Source organism: Staurois parvus, unplaced genomic scaffold (genome assembly GCF_062004578.1).
Source record: "Staurois parvus isolate SC_StPar_1 unplaced genomic scaffold, SC_StPar_1.0 ptg001585l, whole genome shotgun sequence".
In the NCBI taxonomy this organism is placed as follows: Eukaryota; Metazoa; Chordata; class Amphibia; order Anura; family Ranidae; genus Staurois; species Staurois parvus.
Genome location: NW_028319381.1, coordinates 61,281 through 83,676, shown reverse-complemented (window position 1 = coordinate 83,676; position 22,396 = coordinate 61,281). Strand labels below are relative to the sequence as shown.

Genomic DNA, 22,396 nt, shown 5'->3' with positions numbered 1-22,396 from the left:
CGTGCAGCAAACCCACTGGAAAGCCGCAGGCGCACTGTGCTGCATCCATGGAGCGGGGAAACAGTAGCACATCAGTGTGAGAGCAGTTTTATAGGGGGCTCAGGACAGCAAGGGTTTGTGTACAATTGGGGTTTTACCCCCCCCCCCCATTAGGGTTGCCACCTCATCCCTTTAAAACCGAACACATCTTAATTACACGGGTTCTGTGGCTGATTAAGGTGGTAATTAAACCCACTTAGTGCCTTATCTGCATTCAATTATCCTCAGAACCCGTGTAATTAATGTGTTCTGAGTTAAGGAGATGAGGTGGCAACCCTAGTGGGGGGTGGTAAAACCCCATGTTTTTACCCCGCCTCCCAACCACTGATGAAACATCAGGGGTCACAATGGTGACTCTGCCCCATCCTCCAGGGGGCCCATGCAGCCTCCTTGTCACATTCTGTTGTTTGGACAAGAAGGGGCGGCCTATACAGGAACCGATCCTCTACATTTTCTTCCTGCAACTGCTGAAAGCTCTCTTCATTGAGCAGCTGAAGGAGGAAAATGTTCATTATGCTGTTCAAAATAAAAAAAATTCTAAATTCTGAACCTTTTCATTGTGGCCCGCGACTGGTGACCAAATCACTTAAGTGGCCCTTGTTCCTCAAAAGGTTGAGCGCCCCGTCTTCAGGTCTTCCTAAATGCATTGCATTATCGGGGTGAGGCTACAGGAGGAAAGTTGGTGTACGTCTGCAGGAAGTTCAATCCCCAAATAAGTGATCGCCTCTTCTTTCCCAGCAAAAGGGAACTTGTGATTATACAGAGACACGTCCGGAGGGGAAAGGACCAAATGAAACACAAAGGATTTGGCATGGCTGACATGGAAATGAGACAATGGGAAAACTACGAGACAATGAGACAAATGGTCCAGCTCCTCTTACAAGCTTCGGAAGGGAGGTGGGCGGATCCGTTGGGAACAGCAGCCTATCATTGGTGTACACTGAGAGCTTGTAATCTCTACCTGCCAAAGTAAAGCCTTTAATGTCAGGATGTGAGGGAAACAAACAAAGAAATGGTTGGAGAGTCAAGAAAGGTGTCAAAGGTGACGGTGGGCAGCCCTGTCTCAGTTGTGAATGGTAAAGCCCTCTGATGTCTGGTCATTCACCTTGACCCTAGCCGAGGGATTAGTATACAAAGCCAATATTCTCTTGCAGGAACGTGGTTTAATGCCCACTGACTTCAGAACCGCAGCAAGCTAGTCCACACCGCATGGCCAAGGCCTTCTCTGCATCTAGCGCCATGACTTTCATGGTGTTGTCTCCGGCCTCCCAAGCTGCCGCAGTGGAATGAACTTGGCAATTAACGTCAGCAAACAATTCGCCAAAATGTTGGCATATAATTTACCATCGACATTGAGGTGGGGGACGGATGGGATGGCAATTGGACACCTGAGTAAGACCTTTGCCCTCCTTTGGCACCACCGCTCTATATGAGCTGCCAGCAGGTGCACCAGTGGAGGTCCTTCCACCAGAGAAGTAAATTCCCTCACAAAATGCGGAGAAAGGATGGATGAAAATGCTGGTACTATTGGACTGAAGACCTCAGGCCCGGGACTCTGGCCCATTTCCATCTGTTTCAAAGTGAAGTGGAGTCCTTCAGTGTTCAGTGAGACATCCAGGTGTAAGGACTCCATCACCGAGATCGGAGAGAAGACACACAGCAACAAAATGTTGTCTATTCAATGATTCTGAAGTCCAGAAGAAAAACCATGAGGATTACTACCAGGGAGGTTGTACATCATAAAATCTGAATTTCTCAGCCACGTCTTCAGTAGTAACATATTAATGACCTTGTCCATCCTTTATAGAAGCTTCCACCAGGATGGGAGCGGAGGAACTCAGACCACCCAGTACTGGGATAAAATGCCGTGTTCCAGTGGAAGATCGGGAGTATAGCTGGTTCATGGCAGGGGTACATGATATCCAAAATCAAGCTAGAAGTCCGGGGTGTCCCACAGGGATTACTATTAAGTCATTCCCCCCCCTTATGTATTATACATGGAGATCATATCCCCCCTTATGTATTATACATGGAGATCATATCCCCCCCTTATGTATTATACATGGTGATCATATCCCTCCCTTATGTATTATACATGGAGATCATATCCCCCTTATGTATTATACATGGTGATCATATCCCCCCTTATGTATTATACATGGAGATCATATCCCCCTTATGTATTATACATGGAGATCATATCCCCCCTTATGTATTATACATGGAGATCATATCCCCCCTTATGTATTATACATGGAGATCATATCCCCCCTTATGTATTATACATGGAGATCATATCCCCCTTATGTATTATACATGGAGATCATATCCCCCCCCTATGTATTATACATGGAGATCATATCCCCCCTTATGTATTATACATGGTGATCATATCCCCCTTATGTATTATACATGGAGATCATATCCCCCCTTATGTATTATACATGGAGATCATATCCCCCCTTATGTATTATACATGGAGATCATATCCCCCCTTATGTATTATACATGGAGATCATATCCCCCCTTATGTATTATACATGGAGATCATATCCCCCTTATGTATTATACATGGAGATCATATCCCCCCCCTATGTATTATACATGGAGATCATATCCCCCCTTATGTATTATACATGGAGATCATATCCCCCCTTATGTATTATACATGGAGATCATATCCCCCCTTATGTATTATACATGGAGATCATATCCCCCCTTATGTATTATACGTGGTGATCATATCCCCCTTATGTATTATACATGGAGATCATATCCCCCCTTATGTATTATACATGGAGATCATATCCCCCCTTATGTATCATACATGGAGATCATATCCCCCCTTATGTATTATACATGGTGATCATATCCCCCCCCTTATGTATTATACATGGAGATCATATCCCCCTTATGTATTATACATGGTGATCATACCCCCCCTTATGTATTATACATGGAGATCATATCCCCCCTTATGTATTATACATGGAGATCATATCCCCCCTTATGTATTATACGTGGAGATCATATCCCCCCCTTATGTATTATACATGGAGATCATATCCCCCCTTATGTATTATACATGGAGATCATATCCCCCTTATGTATTATACATGGAGATCATATCCCCCCTTATGTATTATACATGGAGATCATATCCCCCCTTATGTATTATACATGGAGATCATATCCCCCCTTGTGTATTATACATGGAGATCATATCCCCCCTTATGTATTATACATGGAGATCATATCCCCCCTTATGTATTATACATGGAGATCATATCCCCCCTTATGTATTATACATGGAGATCATATCCCCCCTTATGTATTATACATGGAGATCATATCCCCCCTTATGTATTATACATGGTGATCATATCCCCCCCCCCCTTATGTATTATACATGGAGATCATATCCCCCTTATGTATTATACATGGTGATCATATCCCCCCTTATGTATTATACATGGAGATCATACCCCCCTTATGTATTATACATGGAGATCATATCCCCCCCTTATGTATTATACATGGAGATCATATCCCCCTTATGTATTATACATGGAGATCATATCCCCCCTTATGTATTATACATGGAGATCATATCCCCCCCTTATGTATTATACATGGAGATCATATCCCCCCTTATGTATTATACATGGAGAACATATCCCCCCTTATGTATTATACATGGAGATCATATCCCCCCTTATGTATTATACATGGAGATAATATCCCCCCTTATGTATTATACATGGAGATCATATCCCCCTTATGTATTATACATGGAGATCATATCCCCCCCTTATGTATTATACATGGAGATCATATCCCCCCTTATGTATTATACATGGAGATCATATCCCCCCTTATGTATTATACCTGGAGATCGTATCCCCCCTTATGTATTATACATGGAGATCATATCCCCCTTATGTATTATACATGGAGATCATATCCCCCCTTACGTATTATACATGGAGATCATATCCCCCCTTATGAATAATACATGGTTATCATATCCCCCCTTATGTATTATACATGGAGATCATATCCCCCCTTATGTATTATACATGGAGATCATATCCCCCCTTATGTATTATACATGGTGATCATATCCCCCCCTTATGTATTATAAATGGAGATCATATCCCCCCTTATGTATTATACATGGAGATCATATCCCCCCCCTTATGTATTATACATGGAGATCATATCCCCCCTTATGTATTATACATGGAGATCATATCCCCCCTTATGTATTATACATGGTGATCATATCCCCCCCTTATGTATTATACATGGAGATCATATCCCCCCTTATGTATTATACATGGTGATCATATCCCCCCTTATGTATTATACATGGAGATCATATCCCCCCTTATGTATTATACATGGAGATCATATCCCCCTTATGTATTATACATGGAGATCATATCCCCCCTTATGTATTATACATGGAGATCATACCCCCCCTTATGTATTATACATGGAGATCATATCCCCCCTTATGTATTATACATGGAGATCATATCCCCCCCTTATGTATTATATATGGAGATCATACCCCCCCTTATGTATTATACATGGAGATCATATCCCCCCTTATGTATTATACATGGAGATCATATCCCCCCCCTTATGTATTATACATGGAGATCATATCCCCCCTTATGTATTATACATGGAGATCATATCCCCCCTTATGTATTATACATGGTGATCATATCCCCCCCTTATGTATTATACATGGAGATCATATCCCCCCTTATGTATTATACATGGTGATCATATCCCCCCTTATGTATTATACATGGAGATCATATCCCCCCTTATGTATTATACATGGAGATCATATCCCCCCTTATGTATTATACATGGAGATCATACCCCCCCTTATGTATTATACATGGAGATCATATCCCCCCTTATGTATTATACATGGAGATCATATCCCCCCCTTATGTATTATATATGGAGATCATACCCCCCCCTTATGTATTATACATGGAGATCATATCCCCCCTTATGTATTATACATGGAGATCATATCCCCCCTTATGTATTATACATGGAGATCATATCCCCCTTATGTATTATACATGGAGATCATATCCCCCCTTATGTATTATACATGGAGATCATATCCCCCTTATCTATTATACATGGAGATCATATCCCCCTTATGTATTATACATGGAGATCATATCCCCCCCTTATGTATTATACATGGAGATCATATCCCCCCTTATGTATTATACATGGAGATCATATCCCCCTTATGTATTATACATGGAGATTAGAGATGAGCGAATTTCTCAAAAATTCGATTCGGCTGATTCGGCGAATTCCAGTGTGAAATTCGATTCGATGCGAATTTCTTCGCTACGAAGATGACTTATAAAAAGGGTTTCTAGGCTTCAGAGAGCCTTTAAATTAGTGCAGAACACTGTACCTTTAATTTAAATGCCCTTGGAGATCAGGAAGGAGAAGGAGAAGGATGAGAAGAAGGAGAAGGAGAAGGATGAGAAGAAGGAGAAGGAGAAGGATGAGAAGAAGGAGAAGGATGAGAAGAACGAGAAGGATGAGAAGAAGGAGAAGGATGAGAAGAAGGAGAAGGAGACGGAGAAGGATGAGAAGAAGGAGAAGGATGAGGAGAAGGAGAAGGATGAGAAGAAGGAGAAGGAGAAGGATGAGAAGAAGGAGAAGGATGAGAAGAAGGAGAAGGATGAGAAGAAAGAGAAGGATGAGAAGATGGAGAAGGAGAAGGATGAGAAGAAGGAGAAGGAGAAGGATGAGGAGAAGGAGAAGGATGAGAAGAAGGAGAAGGAGAAGGATGAGAAGAAGGAGAAGGATGAGAAGAAGGAGAAGGAGAAGGATGAGAAGAAGGAGAAGGATGAGAAGAAGGAGAAGGAGAAGGATGAGAAGAAGGAGAAGGAGAAGGATGAGAAGAAGGAGAAGGAGAAGGATGAGAAGATGGAGAAGGAGAAGGATGAGAAGATGGAGAAGGAGAAGGATGAGAAGAAGGAGAAGGATGAGAAGAAGGAGAAGGAGAAGGATGAGAAGAAGGAGAAGGATGAGAAGAAGGAGAAGGATGAGAAGAAGGAGAAGGATGAGAAAAGGGAGAAGGATGAGAAGAAGGAGAAGGAGAAGGATGAGAAGAAGGAGAAGGATGAGAAGAAGGAGAAGGAGAAGGAGAAGCAGAAGGAGAAGGATGAGAAGAAGGAAAAGGAGAAGGATGAGAAGATGGAGAAGGAGAAGGATGAGAAGAAGGAGAAGGAGAAGGATGAGAAGAAGGAGAAGGAGAAGGATGAGAAGAAGGAGAAGGATGAGAAGAAGGAGAAGGATGAGAAGAAGGATGAGAAGAAGGAGAAGGATGAGAAGAAGGAGTAGGAGAAGGATGAGAAGAAGGAGAAGGATGAGAAGAAGGAGAAGGATGAGAAGAAGGATGAGAAGAAGGATGAGAAGAAGGATGAGAAGAAGGAGAAGGATGAGAAGAAGGAGAAGGATGAGAAGAAGGACAGTTCTGTGACAGTTTCTGTCTATTTCTGACAGTTCTGGGACATTCACTCCATACAGCGGTTGAAACATTGTATCTATTTTTTTTCCATAAATGACATTCTGCAAATACACTTAGAGGAGCGCTGCAGATACACTTTTTGCCGGCTTGGAATTAATCTTATTTTCATCCTACTTCTTCTTCTTCATCCTCATCCTCATAAGAAGAAAAAGAAGAAGTAGGATGAAAATAAGATTAATTCCAAGCCGGCAAAAAGTGTATCTGCAGCGCTCCTCTAAGTGTATTTGCAGAATGTCATTTATGGAAACAAATAGATACAATGTTTCAACCGCTGCATGGAAGGACAGTCCCAGAACTGTCATTAATCCATTTATGGAAACAAATAGATACAATGTTTCAACCGCTGCATGGAAGGACAGTCCCAGAACTGTCATTAATAGTCTATTTCTGACAGTTCCATGACATTCCCTCCATACAGCGGTTGAAACAGCTGTATGGAGTGAATGTCCCAGAACTGTCAGAAATAGTCTATTTATGACAGTTCTGGGACATTCCCTCCATACAGCGGTTTCCGGCAAAAAGTGTATGTGCAGAGTTCCTCTATTCTGCAGATACACTTAGAGGAGCTCTGCAGATACACTTAGAGGAGCTCTGCACATACACTTTTTGCCGGCTTGGAATTATTCTTATTTTCATCCTACTTCTTCTTCTTCTTCTTCTTCTTCTTCATCCTCTTCTTCTTCTTCTGAGGATGAGGATAAAGAAGAAGAAGAAGAAGTAGGATGAAAATAAGAATAATTCCAAGCCGGCAAAAAGTGTATGTGCAGAGCTCCTCTAAGTGTATCTGCAGAGCTCCTCTAAGTGTATCTGCAGAATAGAGGAACTCTGCACATACACTTTTTGCCGGCTTGGAATTATTCTTCTTTTCATCCTACTTCTTCTTCTTCTTCTTCATCCTCATCCTCATCCTCAGAAGAAGAGGATGAGGATGAGGATGAAGAAGAAGAAGAAGAAGTAGGATGAAAAGAAGAATAATTCCAAGCCGGCAAAAAGTGTATGTGCAGAGTTCCTCTATTTCTGACAGTTCTCTGACAGCTTCTTCACATGTACAGCGGTTGAAACATCTGTATCCTAAATGGAAACTAATAGATACAATGTTTCAACCGCTAAACATGTGTTCCTTCTGTCAGAGAACTGTCAGAAATAGCGGAGCTCACTGCAGGGACACTTTTGCCGGCTGATCGGGAAATGTTCGATTCGCGCACCCGAAGTAGGCAAAATTTCGGTTTCGACGCGAATCGAATATTTCCTGAAATTCGACTCGAATTCCGGTTCGCCTGGTTCGATTCGCTCATCTCTAATGGAGATCATATCCCCCCCCTTATGTATTATACATGGTGATCATATCCCCCCTTATGTATTATACATGGAGATCATATCCCCCCTTATGTATTATACATGGAGATCATATCCCCCCTTATGTATTATACATGGTGATCATATCCCCCCTTATGTATTATACATGGTGATCATATCCCCCCTTATGTATTATACATGGAGATCATATCCCCCCTTATGTATTATACATGGGGATCATATCCCCCCCTTATGTATTATACATGGGGATCATATCCCCCCTTATGTATTATACATGGAGATCATATCCCCCCTTATGTATTATACATGGAGATCATATCCCCCCCCCTTATGTATTATACATGGAGATCATATCCCCCCCCCTTATGTATTATACATGGAGATCATATCCCCCTTATGTATTATACATGGAGATCATATCCCCCCTTATGTATTATACATGGTGATCATATCCCCCCTTATGTATTATACATGGAGATCATATCCCCCCTTATGTATTATACATGGGGATCATATCCCCCCCTTATGTATTATACATGGAGATCATATCCCCCTTATGTATTATACATGGAGATCATATCCCCCCTTATGTATTATACATGGAGATCATATCCCCCTTATGTATTATACATGGAGATCATATCCCCCCTTATGTATTATACATGGAGATCATATCCCCCCCTTATGTATTATACATGGAGATCATATCCCCCCCCCCTTATGTATTATACATGGAGATCATATCCCCCCCTTATGTATTATACATGGAGATCATATCCCCCCCCCTTATGTATTATACATGGAGATCATATCCCCCCTTATGTATTATACATGGAGATCATATCCCCCCTTATGTATTATACATGGAGATCATATCCCCCCTTATGTATTATACATGGAGATCATATCCCCCCCTTATGTATTATACATGGAGATCATATCCCCCTTATGTATTATACATGGAGATCATATCCCCCCTTATGTATTATACATGGAGATCATATCCCCCCCTTATGTATTATACATGGAGATCATATCCCCCTTATGTATTATACATGGAGATCATATCCCCCCTTATGTATTATACATGGAGATCATATCCCCCTTATGTATTATACATGGAGATCATATCCCCCCCTTATGTATTATACATGGAGATCATATCCCCCCTTATGTATTATACATGGAGATCATATCCCCCTTATGTATTATACATGGAGATCATATCCCCCCTTATGTATTATACATGGAGATCACATCCCCCCTTATGTATTATACATGGAGATCATATCCCCCCCTTATGTATTATACATGGAGATCATATCCCCCTTATGTATTATACATGGAGATCATATCCCCCCTTATGTATTATACATGGAGATCATATACCCCCCCTTATGTATTATACATGGAGATCATATCCCCCTTATGTATTATACATGGAGATCATATCCCCCTTATGTATTATACATGGAGATCATATCCCCCCCTTATGTATTATACATGGAGATCATATCCCCCTTATGTATTATACATGGAGATCATATCCCCCCTTATGTATTATACATGGAGATCATATCCCCCTTATGTATTATACATGGAGATCATATCCCCCTTATGTATTATACATGGAGATCATATCCCCCCCTTATGTATTATACATGGAGATCATATCCCCCCTTATGTATTATACATGGAGATCATATCCCCCTTATGTATTATACATGGAGATCATATCCCCCCCTTATGTATTATACATGGAGATCATATCCCCCCCTTATGTATTATACATGGAGATCATATCCCCCCTTATGTATTATACATGGAGATCATATCCCCCCTTATGTATTATACATGGAGATCATATCCCCCCCTTATGTATTATACATGGAGATCATATCCCCCCTTATGTATTATACATGGAGATCATATCCCCCTTATGTGGGAAGTGGCTGTGGGGGATGGAGTGGTAGGAAGAGTGGAGGAGATCGGCTGTTAGGTGAGGGCGGGGTAGGCTTCCCTGAAGAGATGGGTTTTTAGGGTGCGCCTAAAGATAAGGAGGGTAGGTTACAGTCTGGTGGATTGGGGTAGTGAGTTCCAGAGGATGGGGGAAGTCCTGGAGAAGTCCTGCAGTCGGGCGTGGGAGGTGGAGATCAGGGAGCTAGAGAGTAGGAGGTCTTGTGAGGAATGATGAGTACGTGTTGGGTGGTATTTGGGTATCAGGTCGGTGATGTAGTTTGGGGCAGTGTTATGAATGGCTTTGTACGGCAATTTTAGTAATTTGAATTTTATGCGTTTTTATTTTATTTTTTATTTTATTTTATGATGGAGGACACTGAGCGGAGGGCAGTGGAGGGATTGGCAGAGAGGGGTGGAGGACACTGAGTGGAGGCCAGTGGAGGGATTGGCAGAGAGGGGTGGAGGATGCTGAGTGGAGGCCAGTGGAGGGATAGGCAGAGAGGGGTGGAGGACGCTGAGTGCAAGCCAGTGGAGGGATTGGCAGAGAGGGGTGGAGGACACTGAGTGGAGGCCAGTGGAGGGATTGGCAGAGAGGGGTGGAGGACGCTGAGCGGAGGCCAGTGGAGGGATTGGCAGAGAGGGGTGGAGGACATTGAGCGGAGGCCAGTGGAGGGATTGGCAGAGAGGGGTGGAGGATGCTGAGCGGAGGCCAGTGGAGGGATTGGCAGAGAGGGGTGGAGGACACTGAGCGGAGGCCAGTGGAGGGATTGCCAGAGAGGGGTGGAGGACATTGAGCGGAGGCCAGTGGAGGGATTGGCAGAAAGGGGTGGAGAACACTGAGTGGAGGCCAGTGGAGGGATTGGCAGAGAGGGGTGGAGGACACTGAGTGGAGGCCAGTGGAGGTATTGGCAGAGAGGGGTGGAGGACGCTGAGTGGAGGCCAGTGGAGGTATTGGCAGAGAGGGGTGGCAGATACGGAACGGTTAGTAAGGTGGATGAGTCTGGTATTCATGATAGATTGAAGAGGGATAGCCTGCGATTCGGTAGGCCAATGAGGAGGGAGTTACAATAGTCAAGTGTATTATATTGTAGTATCTCTGGTACTTCCATATATTCTGTACCGCTTTTTACTGTGTATTATATTCTGTACCGCTTTATACTGTGTATTATATTCTGTACCGCTTTATACTGTGTATTATATTCTGTACCGCTTTATACTGTGTATTATATTGTAGTACCGCTTTATACTGTGTATTATATTGTAGTACCGCTTTATACTGTGTATTATATTGTAGTACCGCTTTATACTGTGTATTATATTGTAGTATCACTTTATACTGTGTATTATATTCTGTACCGCTTTATACTGTGTATTATATTGTAGTACCGCTTTATACTGTGTATTATATTGTAGTACCGCTTTATACTGTGTATTATATTGTAGTACCGCTTTATTCTGTGTATTATATTGTAGTACCGCTTTATACTGTGTATTATATTGTAGTATCGCTTTATACTGTGTATTATATTGTAGTACCCCTTTATACTGTGTATTATATTGTAGTACCGCTTTATTCTGTGTATTATATTGTAGTACCGCTTTATACTGTGTATTATATTGTAGTACCGCTTTATTCTGTGTATTATATTGTAGTACCGCTTTATACTGTGTATTATATTCTGTACCGCTTTATACTGTGTATTATATTGTAGTACCGCTTTATACTGTGTATTATATTGTAGTATCGCTTTATACTGTGTATTATATTGTAGTATCTCTGGTACTTCCATATATTCTGTAGTTACATTTTGTTTGTTTACATGATTTTCCTGCCATTAGTCCCTCTGTGTTTCTCTCTGTTTTCTTTGTGATATCCTTTATCTATAATCTCTGTGATAATATCATACTTTGATCTTTATAATCGATATCCTTCCTGCAGGTTCTTCCTAACCTCATGAACTGCCCCCGAGGTATATTATTCAGCCATGGTTGATAATGACAGATATTCATCGGAAGATATGCATTTCTGTCTGTTTTTTTTTTTAAATTTGTATATAAATTAGTTCCCTCTTTTTTAATTTGAATATCCAAAAAGTTAATACATTCTGTACTTATATCCCAACTTAACATCATATTTTTGTCATTCTTATTTAAACCTTCATAAAACTTGATGAGTTGTTTCCTATCACCATCCCGTATAATCAGCACATCATCGATATATCTATCATACACAAACATTTCTTTCCTGGTATTATGGGAGATAAACTCTTCTTCCCACTTAGCCATGTATAGATTAGCTATACTTGGGGTGAACTTGGCCCCCATAGCCACGCCTTTTATTTGTACAAAGTATACCAGAAATAATTGTGATCTTGGCAGAATGTTAAACATTTCAATATAAATCTTTTCTGTTTAGTTGGAATATTAGAATATGTATTAAGGGCCCATTTTGCTGCTTCTATATCTCCTTCATGGTCCATGTTTGTATATAGCGAGGAGACATGTGCTGGACTTACACGCGTGTTTATATTTACATTCACATGTTGGATGACTTGTATGACATGCTTTGTGTCTCTGAGGTCAGCTGGTGTCTGTTCCACCAATGGTTGTAGAGAATGATCAATGTATTCCCCTAATCTAGATGTCAGAGAATCTATCCCATTGATGATTGGTCTGCCTGGCGGGTGACGGCCATCTTTATGTATCTTTGGGACTGAATAGATTTTGGGTCATTTACAGACTGAGGGGACCAAATACTTCTCCTCTTTATTATTTACAATTCCTTTCCGGCTGCCACACTGTATTCCTTTCATCAACTCTTTCTTGTAGGTTTTATAGGATTTCTGTTCAGTTTCTTGTCTGTATGAACATCAGCGATCATATTATTCATAGTAGACTGATAATAGTCTGTAGATAATCCCGCCATGGCTCCTCCCCCCGCTGGACGCATTACTACGTCTTTCCTGCTTTATAAACCTTTCATCCCTTTTTCCAAGATGCGTTCTTCTTTGTATGTTTAATATTTAGGGCCCCTAAATCTTCTATTCCCGATATCAATATATTTATTATGTACAATGTTGGGGCTAAAAACCGACTTATCCCTGAAATTGCTGCGATGTGTTACCCCCCCTCACAATTGTTCTTATAATAGGATTTGGGGGTCATATTTGTTTAGGTTGAGATTTCTTACTACCGCCGGAGTGAAGAACTCCATTAATTTGGGGGGCCTCTCCTTTATTTTCTGCTTCCCCATCCTACTGCCTCTGTGCCCCCCCCACCCAGAGGTGAGTAGGAATGTCGGCGGGATTCCCCGCTGTCACTCATCGCTTTGACACCCTGCGGCTCTCGGCGGCTCCCGGATCTCTGCTACTGTGCGGCCATCTCTGTCCATGGCTGGCCACGCCCCCAATTACATTTATTCTTAACAGTTGAAAAACAACAGTTATATTTGACAGTTGCAAAATGACAGTTTATTTTACCGTGGCAATAAAATGCAGATAATTTTTGACAGTGAAAAAAAAATCACATTTAAAGAAAGAGGGGTTTTATCGACAGTTGAAAAATGACAATTTTTTTGATAGTGGCAACAAATTTGTTTTTTTTTGTCAGTTGAAAAACATTTATTTTTGACAGTAGAGAAATGAGTTTTTTTTGGTCAGTTGGAAAATGACAGTGGCAAAAATTACAGATGTGTTTTTTGACAGTTGAAAATGTTTTTCAATTTTTTACATTGGAAAATATGGCACTTGAAAAATTTGTGTTTTTTGAAACTTGAAAAATGACAGTTATATTTTTATAGAGGCGAGAAATGACAGAGTTTTATGTCAGTGGCAATAAAATGACATTTGAAAAATGAGTGCTTTTTGACAGTTCAAAAATAACAGTTATATTTGACAGTTGGAAATGACAGTTAATTGTTTACAGTTGAAAAAATTGCAATTGAAAAATGAGTGCTTATTGGCAGTTGAAAAATAACATTTTTTTTCATAAAAAACAAGTCGTGACCGTTGAAAAATTACAGTTATTTTTGACAGGTTAAAAATGACAGCTTTTTTTGTCTTAAAAATCAACAGTTTTTTTGACAGATGAAAAATGACAGTTATATTTTTTCTTCAGTGACAATAAAATGACAGTTGAAAAATGAGGGTTTTTCAACTGTTGAAAAATGACAGTTAATTTTTTACAGTACCAAAAAATGGCAATTGAAAAATGAGGGTTTTCTGACAATTGAAAGATGACAGGTATTTTTTTGTCTTAAAATGTTGCAAAATGACACGTATATTTCTTTAGTGGCAAGAAATGACAGCATTTTTTGTCAGTGGCAATAAAAGGACAGTTGAAAAATTAGTTTTTTTTCGACAGTTGAAAATTGACAGTTATTTTTTGTCGTAAAAAATATTTTTTACAGTTGAAAAATTACATTTATTTTTAAAAGTTGAAAAACAACAGTTATATTTGACAATTGAAAAATAACAGTTTATTTTACAGTGGCAATAAAATGCAGATCATTTTTGACAGTGGAAAAAAATAACATTTAAAAAAAAGAGGGGGTTTTTGTCAGTAAAGAATGAGTTTTTTGTTAGTTGAAAAATTACAGTTTTTTTGACAGTGGCAAAAAATTTCTTATATTTTTGTCGGTTGAAAAATTACAGTGTCATTTTTTTGCCACTGTAAAAAAAACGTAATTTTTAAACTGCCAATAAAACCTGTAATCTTTTAATTGTCATAAAATCCCTCATTAATCAACTGTTATTTGTTGCAACTGCCAAAAATAAACTGTATTTTTTTTTATCACCGTCAAAAAAAATAGCAGTTTTTCAACTGTTAAAAATAACTTTCATTTCTCAATTGAAAAAATAATCTCATTTTTGAACTGTCATTTTTTCCATTGTCAAAAATTAACTGTTTTTTTATGTCACTGTAAAAAAAACCTATTATGATTCTGCTGTCAAAAATAACTCATTTTTCAACTGTCATTTTATTGCCACTGTCAAAAATAGGTGTCAAAAAGAAAAGCATGCATCCAGTGAAGGCGGAACACTCGGACCTCCTGCATGCTTGTTCCTGGTCAGTGACACACTAGGGAGTGAAGTGAGGTTTAGGATGAAGATGACGGCCCCGGAACCTGCAGCTTTCTCCACAAATCACTCCTGTTTCCTGCCCTTCCTCCTATTGGCTGAGTATTGCACCAATCACCAATCAGATCATCCCCATTGTGATGTCTCTGGGCGGATCTCTCACTCCTGGCTCCTCCCACATATCTTTATACAACCTTCCCATACACCTACCCCGGCATGGAGGGGCTGAGTGAAGGTGGTGGTGAAGGTGTGGAGGTGTCGGATCGGGTCACACAGATCATAGAAGGAGATCCGCCCGGCCTCATAATCCAGATCTATCCTGACTCTGGTACTGGAGACACCACCGGGGAATCGGGTCTTCTTACTGTCATGTATCACTGAGTACTCATCACCCTCCAAAAACACCTCCAACCCCCCCCTCACCAACCCCCAGGACTTCTTATTACATCCAATCACTGACTGACCTCCTCTCCTGTCTATATTGGGGTAACACATCCCCACTCTCCAGTGATCTGACCCCCCGACATCCACGTCCCAATAATGTCTCCCGGAGGAGAAGCTCTGACTGCTCATCACCTGAGGACAATGCTGGAACCTCTCTGGTGTTTCTGGCCAATTCTGATGTGATGACCAGGATGCAGTTTTCCCGTCATCTGATATATGTAGACGATTACCAGCTGTCCTCACATCCAGTAATTTGTCTGTAACCCCCGACACCCCCAATGTTTGCTGTACAGCCCCCATATTTGGTCCTCCGGTGGGGGAGGGTTGGGGGTCTGGCCTGGATGGTGGACCATTGATGGGACCTTTGCCCTTTGTAGTAGAATGTGGAGAGACATGTGTGCCTGTACATTTCTGTACATTGACCCCAGACATGATATCAGATAAACCCGTGTGTAATGTGTGTGAGATCCCCCCCACATCCCCATCCCCTCCATCATGGAGGAGGTTCTCATGTCTCTCTCTGTCCTCATCATCTCCATCCTCGGTATCACACAAGTCACCTGTGTTTGATTCCTGTAGGACAGTCAGTGGATCCGTCATGTTACACAGCTTCTCAATGTCCCTCATCTTCCTGGACAGCTCCTCCTTCTTTATTTCCAGATCCCGAATATAATCCAACATGGGACGGGAGACCCGCTCTGCCCACCCAGAGATGTCCCTCAGGACTCTCTTCTCCAGGTCTTCCAGATGTCTCCTGAGGTCTCTGAACAGGGCAGTGACTCTCTTGGTTTCATCATCTGCTTTTCCTTGTACTTTCCTCCTGCGTTCCTGCAGACTCTGGACTCTTTTCTCCATCTCCTCTCTCTCTGTCATCAGTTTCTGCAGAACATTCCTCAGTTTCTTCTTCTTCTTCTCAGAGGCCTCCTCCAGAGTCTCCACCTGGTGTTCCCGATGTTCTCCATCCAGCCTGCAGTACACACAGATACAGGTGGAGTCCTCGGTGCAGAAATACTTCAGTAGTTCCTTATGGATGGAGCATTTCCTGTCCTTCAGGGAAGAGGTGGGGTCACATAAGACGTGTTCTGGTGACTTGCTGTGGACTCTCAGGTGGTTGTCACACAGAGAAGCTTCACACATCAGACAGGATTTCACAGCCGGTACAGGAGTGTGAATACAGTGAGTACAGAAGACCCCGGACTCCTCCTGCTCTGGATGGGTAGACTGGAAGTTCTCCACTATGTTACGTAGTGTTATGTTCCTGTGCTGTGCAGGACATTCCTGGAACTCTTCTCTGCATTCAGGACAGGAATAACCTCCAGTCTCCTCCTGTGTATCCAACACACGGCCAATACAGTCCCGGCAGAAGTTGTGTCCACATCTCAGGGTTACAGGATCTGTATAAATGTTCAGACAGACGGAACATTCCAGCTCCTTCCTCAGATCAGCAGATGCCATCGCTGGGAGCAGAAGACAGAATGACGGGGAAAGTCTCTGACACTCCGTATGCAATGTGACCCGTTCTGTACCCTCCTACACGGGGCGAGGTGTACATTCCTACACAGGGAGAGGCTGGGACTGAGACACGTAGCTAGAAGAATTCTTCTACAGAAGGACACAGACATGTAATAAGTAGTGACGGGTCCAACACCCCCCTGTTCGGTTCGCGGTCCAACATTCCAACTTGACGAAAGTTCAACCGCAAACTTCGAACTCAATGCAAGTCTATGGGACTGGAACTTGTAAATGGAAAAGTGTCCATTCTGAAGGCTTTTATGCCAGTTATTGGCCCCAGAAGTGGTATGGGGACTCGGGGACGGCCCTGAGGGACAGAAGTCAGTGGGGGAAAAAAGTACAATTTTTAAAGGGGCCATCATTTTTCATTGCTTAAAGTAAAAAAAACATAAAAAAATTAAAAATGTAATTATCATGTCTGGGGGGTCCCCATAAACTCCCTGCAAAGTTGCAATCTGTACAATGTATAGGACCTGCTGCACCACAACTGACATTTATATTATAAAAAAGACATGTGGGGTCTCCCCTAATCCAGAACACACCCATGAGGTCCGGTGGGAAAGTTAGGAGGAACCCCACAGTGATTTTTTTTTTAAAGTGGGTGGGGTTCCCCCTAAGATCCACACCAGGCCCTTTAGGCCTTACAGGCCTTCTTTTCAAATCTTTTCTATTAATTTTTGGTAACACAGTTACAGTAACAATAACAAAGATATATGAAGGCAGAAATTCCACATAGACATGTCTCAGCAGTCTGGCGCTAATACGCTCTTAGATCTAGAAAAGCATTTATAAAATGGCCCTCAGGCCTACATTTGTATATTGGAATCGGTCAATGTTGGCAATACCAGTTACCAGACTAATAGACCTTCATGGCATATATTCCATACACAGTGCTTATTAGAGACATAAAAACTCCAAAGAAGTAAGAAGGGAAAACAAAGAACTAAAGAAAGAAATCGATAGAAGGAGATGAGACTGGAGCACAGATGCCACCAAAGAGACAATATGATATACAAAACTGTATACTCCGATAATCACATCCTGGGACATAAACCTTCCTGTCCAGCTAGACCATTTCACATGGAATTTCCCCGTGTGTTGGCATTGAAGAGACACAGCTCTTTCACAGATGTAATGTGAATTAACTCTATGGATCACTTCCAGAATAGAGGGGATCTTCACCGACCTCCATGCAGCCGTGATGGACATTCTGGCAGAGATAAGTATATGGCCGACAATTGTCCTATACTGGGCAGGAAATAGGTGTAGGGTGATATTGAGTAGTGCCAGATGAGGAGCTGGGCTAGTTATCATTCCAGACACCCGTGAGATAAGTGCAAAGACCTCCTGCCAGAAATATTGTAAGCGGGGGCATGCCCACATAATATGGAGTAGATTGCCCTCTTCTCCACAGTTCCTCCAGCACAGAGAGGACACATTGGGATAGATTGCAGCAAGTCTATAAGGAGTGAGGTAGCCGCAATGTAATATTTTAGGAGAGCAATTCCAATGATTTGTACATTTAGTAATACTTCAGTTATTGCCCAGAGCAGCCCCCCACTCATCTTTGGTGAAGGACCTTTGAAGGTCAGTCTCCCATTTCCCTATACTATGTATAATGGCGGGGTCGTTATCATAATGTAAGTAATTGTAGAACCACAAAATCCCTTTTTTCTGATGAATAGGGTTAGTCACAACCTGCCATAATTTGGAGTCAATTTCAATCCATGTCTTCGGATTTATCCTGATATCCTCCAATCTGTAGAAGAGGAAGTCGGCCTCTACTTGGGATAGTATTTCCTATTTCCATAAAAGTTCTGTAGCCTCAGTCTTGTAAAGGTTTGGTGTTGAGATTAGGAATAAAGTATTCATACCCTGATAGTGGTATGTCTATATGAATCTTAGGGGAGGAGGAGTTTAGTTTATGTACGCCATACATCCATGCCTCAAGAGAGGCAGCGATAGATGGAGGAAACGTATTAAGGAGTTTGGATTTAGCAGATTTAGCTAATAAAGCCCTAAGATTCCTATTGGGGACTACAGATTCCTCAATTTGTACCCATAATTTGTCTGATGTGGTGAACCACTCCGGGAGTTGGTCCAAAATAGATGAATAATAATACGTGGAGAGCACTGGAAGACCGATCCCCCCTTTGGATTTATGTTTGGTGAGGGCCAAGAACGGGATTCTCGGTTTCTTCTCCTGCCAGATATAAGTTCTAAGTGCCGCCTCAAGTTTATTGAAGTAAGCATTAGAGATAACAATCGGAATCGTTGGAAAGTACAATATTTTGGGAAGAATCAACATCTTAAAAGCTGCTATTCTACCTATCCGTGAGATTTCACATTTATCGAGTCTCTGTAGCTCCACTAGAACTGACTGGTATCGTTTTTTGTAGTTATCTTTAAAGGTGTTAGCTAGAGATGAGCGAATTTTTCAAAAATTCGATTCGCCTGATTCGCCGAATTTTCCGAAAAAATTTGATTTGATTCGAATTCATTCGCCGCAAATTTTACTTATAAAAAGGGTTTCTAGGCTTCAGAGAGCCTTTATATTAGTGCAGAACACTGTACCTTTAATTTAAATGTCCTTGGAGTCTGCTGGGGAAGAGAAATAATACTGTCAGTCAGTATGACATGCAGATGAGTGCCGTCGATCTTAGAATCACCGCACACTTCACTCATTTGGGCAGTCACGGGGCCAAAGAAGAAGAAGGAGAAGAAGAAGAAGAAGAAGAATGAAAAGAATGAAAAGAAGAAGAAGAAGAAGAAGAAGAAGAAGAATGAAAAGAATGAAAAGAAGAAGAAGAAGAAGAATGAAAAGAATGAAAAGAATGAGAAGAAGAAGAAGAAGAAGAAGAAGAAGAATGAAAAGAATGAAAAGAAGAAGAATAAGAATGAAAAGAATGAAAAGAAGAATGAAAATAAGAAGAAGAATGAAAAGAAGAATGAAAAGAATGAAAAGAAGAATGAAAAGAATGAAAAGAAGAATGAAAATAAGAAGAAGAATGAAAAGAAGAATGAAAAGAATGAAAAGAAGAATGAAAATAAGAAGAAGAATGAAAAGAAGAATGAAAAGAATGAAAAGAAGAATGAAAATAAGAAGAAGAATGAAAAGAAGAATGAAAAGAATGAAAAGAAGAATGAAAAGAATGAAAAGAAGAATGAAAATAAGAAGAAGAATGAAAAGAAGAATGAAAAGAAAAATGAAAATAAGAAGAAGAATGAAAAGAAGAATGAAAAGAATGAAAAGAAGAATGAAAAGAATGAAAAGAAGAATGAAAATAAGAAGAAGAATGAAAAGAAGAATGAAAAGAATGAAAAGAAGAATGAAAAGAAGAAGAAGAATGAAAAGAAGAATGAAAAGAATGAAAAGAAGAATGAAAAGAATGAAAAGAAGAATGAAAATAAGAAGAAGAATGAAAAGAAGAATGAAAAGAATGAAAAGAAGAATGAAAAGAATGAAAAGAAGAATGAAAAGAATGACAAGAAGAATGAAAAGAAGAATGAAAATAAGAAGAAGAATGAAAAGAAGAATGAAAAGAATGAAAAGAAGAATGAAAATAAGAAGAAGAATGAAAAGAAGAATGAAAAGAATGAAAAGAAGAATGAAAATAAGAAGAAGAAGAATGAAAATAAGAATAATTCCAGTAAAGCAAAAAGTGTTTCTGCAGAGTTCCTCTATTTCTGACAGTTCTCTGACAGTTCTTTCACATTTACAGCGATTGAAACATTGTATCTATTTATTTCCTAATAAAAACATCTGTATCCTAAATGGAAACAAATACATACAATGTTTCAACCGCTGGAAATGTGAAAGAACTGTCAGAGAACTGTCAGAAATAGTGGAGCTCTCTGCAGGGACATTTTTGCCGGCTGTAGAAGGGATGAAAACGGCCGATCAGGAAAAATTCGATTCGACCATCCGAAGTTGGCAAAAATTCGGATTCGCCGCGAATCAAATTTTTCCTGAAATTCGAAACGAATTCCACTTCGCCTGATTCGATTCGCTCATCTCTAGTGTTAGCAGTTGGAGAAGATATACAGATACCGAGGTAATCTAGTTTTTTATGGGCCCAACTGTAGGGGAATTTAGCTTTGAGCTCTTTTAAGAGGTCTTTCGGTACGGCTATCGGTGGGGCGCATGATTTCATAATATTAGGAGTATAATAGGAAACTGCACTGAGGGATTGCAAGGAAGATGACATTTCTGTGAGGGACTTGGCGGGGTCAGTGACAGTAAGTATGACATCATCAGCGAATAGACCAATTATATGGGAGGTATCCGCAGCACGGATGCTGAGATCTGTGGATTATCTCTGATCGCAGTTTTAGTTCCATCACTAAAGAGAAGATAATGGGAGACAGTGGACAGCCTTGCCTTGTTCCATTTGTAATGCTGAAAGGTTGCGATGGGGCATTGGACGTAAATACCTGTGCGGTGGGAACAGTATATAATGCCATAATAGCCGATTTTATAAATCCACTTATACCGAACTTGTTTAAAGTAGCGCCCAAATATCGCCAATGAACCCTATCAAAGGCTTCCTCGGCATCCAAAGCCAAGAACACCGCCTGCGTCCCACAAGATTCGATTGAATGCATCAAGTCAAGTATTCTACGGGTGCCATCCGCTGCCTGTCTGCCCTTGACAAAGCCCACTTGATCAGCCCCAATCAGAAGAGGCGTTATACTAAGGAGGCGGGTCGCTGTAATTGTGCCGTATATTTTGAGATCGGTATTTAGTAGGGAGATGGGCCTAAAATTTTGAGGTGGGTCTGGAGTTTTCCCCGGTTTAGGTAAAGTAACAATGATAGCTTTTAACATTTCTGGGGGAAATGTAGACTTAAGTATATTTTCATCCAATGTACGTTTGAGGTGGGGAACTAATATGGACTGTAATTCCTTATAGTATTCATTTGAAAAACCGTCCGTCCCGGAGATTCCCCTTTTGGTAATGCTGTAATAGACGCTTTAATTTCACTTTCTAAAATGGGTTGGTTGGGACCTTCTAGTTTTTGGTGGTCTAATGTGAGTAAAGACAGTTTATGCCGAAATTGGTTGATCAAGTCTGGTGTAGGTTGGGGAGTGTATGGGTCATCTTTAACCCCTCCCCCTCCAGAGGATTTACCCCCCTTAATGACCACGCCTCTTTTTGCTACTCGGCGCTGCACTAATTCAACTGATAATTGCGCGGTCATGCAATGCTGCACCCAAACAAAATTTGTCTTTTTTTCACACAAATAGAGCTTTCTTTTGGTGGTATTTGATCACCTGTGCGCTTTTTATTTTTCACGCTATAAACAAAAAAAGACCAAACATTTTGAAGAAAAACAATATTTTTTGCTTTCGGCTATAAAAAATATATAGTAAAGTCTATAGTAAAAAGTTAGCTATAAATTTATACCAAAATATATTCTGCTCCATGTTTCCCAATAATTGTATATTGATTGCTTTG

The 22,396-nt window shown here is 40.7% G+C and overlaps 1 protein-coding gene across 1 annotated transcript; it reads right to left on the bottom strand.

Annotated features, from left to right (window-relative positions):
* Positions 1–13,346: 13,346 nt before the first annotated feature.
* On the bottom strand, positions 13,347–16,881 carry LOC149435201 (E3 ubiquitin/ISG15 ligase TRIM25-like). Its single transcript, XM_089662900.1, has one exon. The coding sequence runs from the start codon at positions 16,879–16,881 to the stop codon at positions 15,142–15,144; it is 1,740 nt and encodes a 579-aa protein (XP_089519026.1). The 3' UTR covers positions 13,347–15,141.
* Between the last annotated feature and the right edge of the window lie 5,515 nt (positions 16,882–22,396).

Excerpts from the sequence above, each read along its gene's own strand:
- LOC149435201 (XM_089662900.1), bottom strand. The coding sequence starts at position 16,881 with ATGGCATCTGCTGATCTGAGGAAGGAGCTGGAATGTTCCGTCTGTCTG.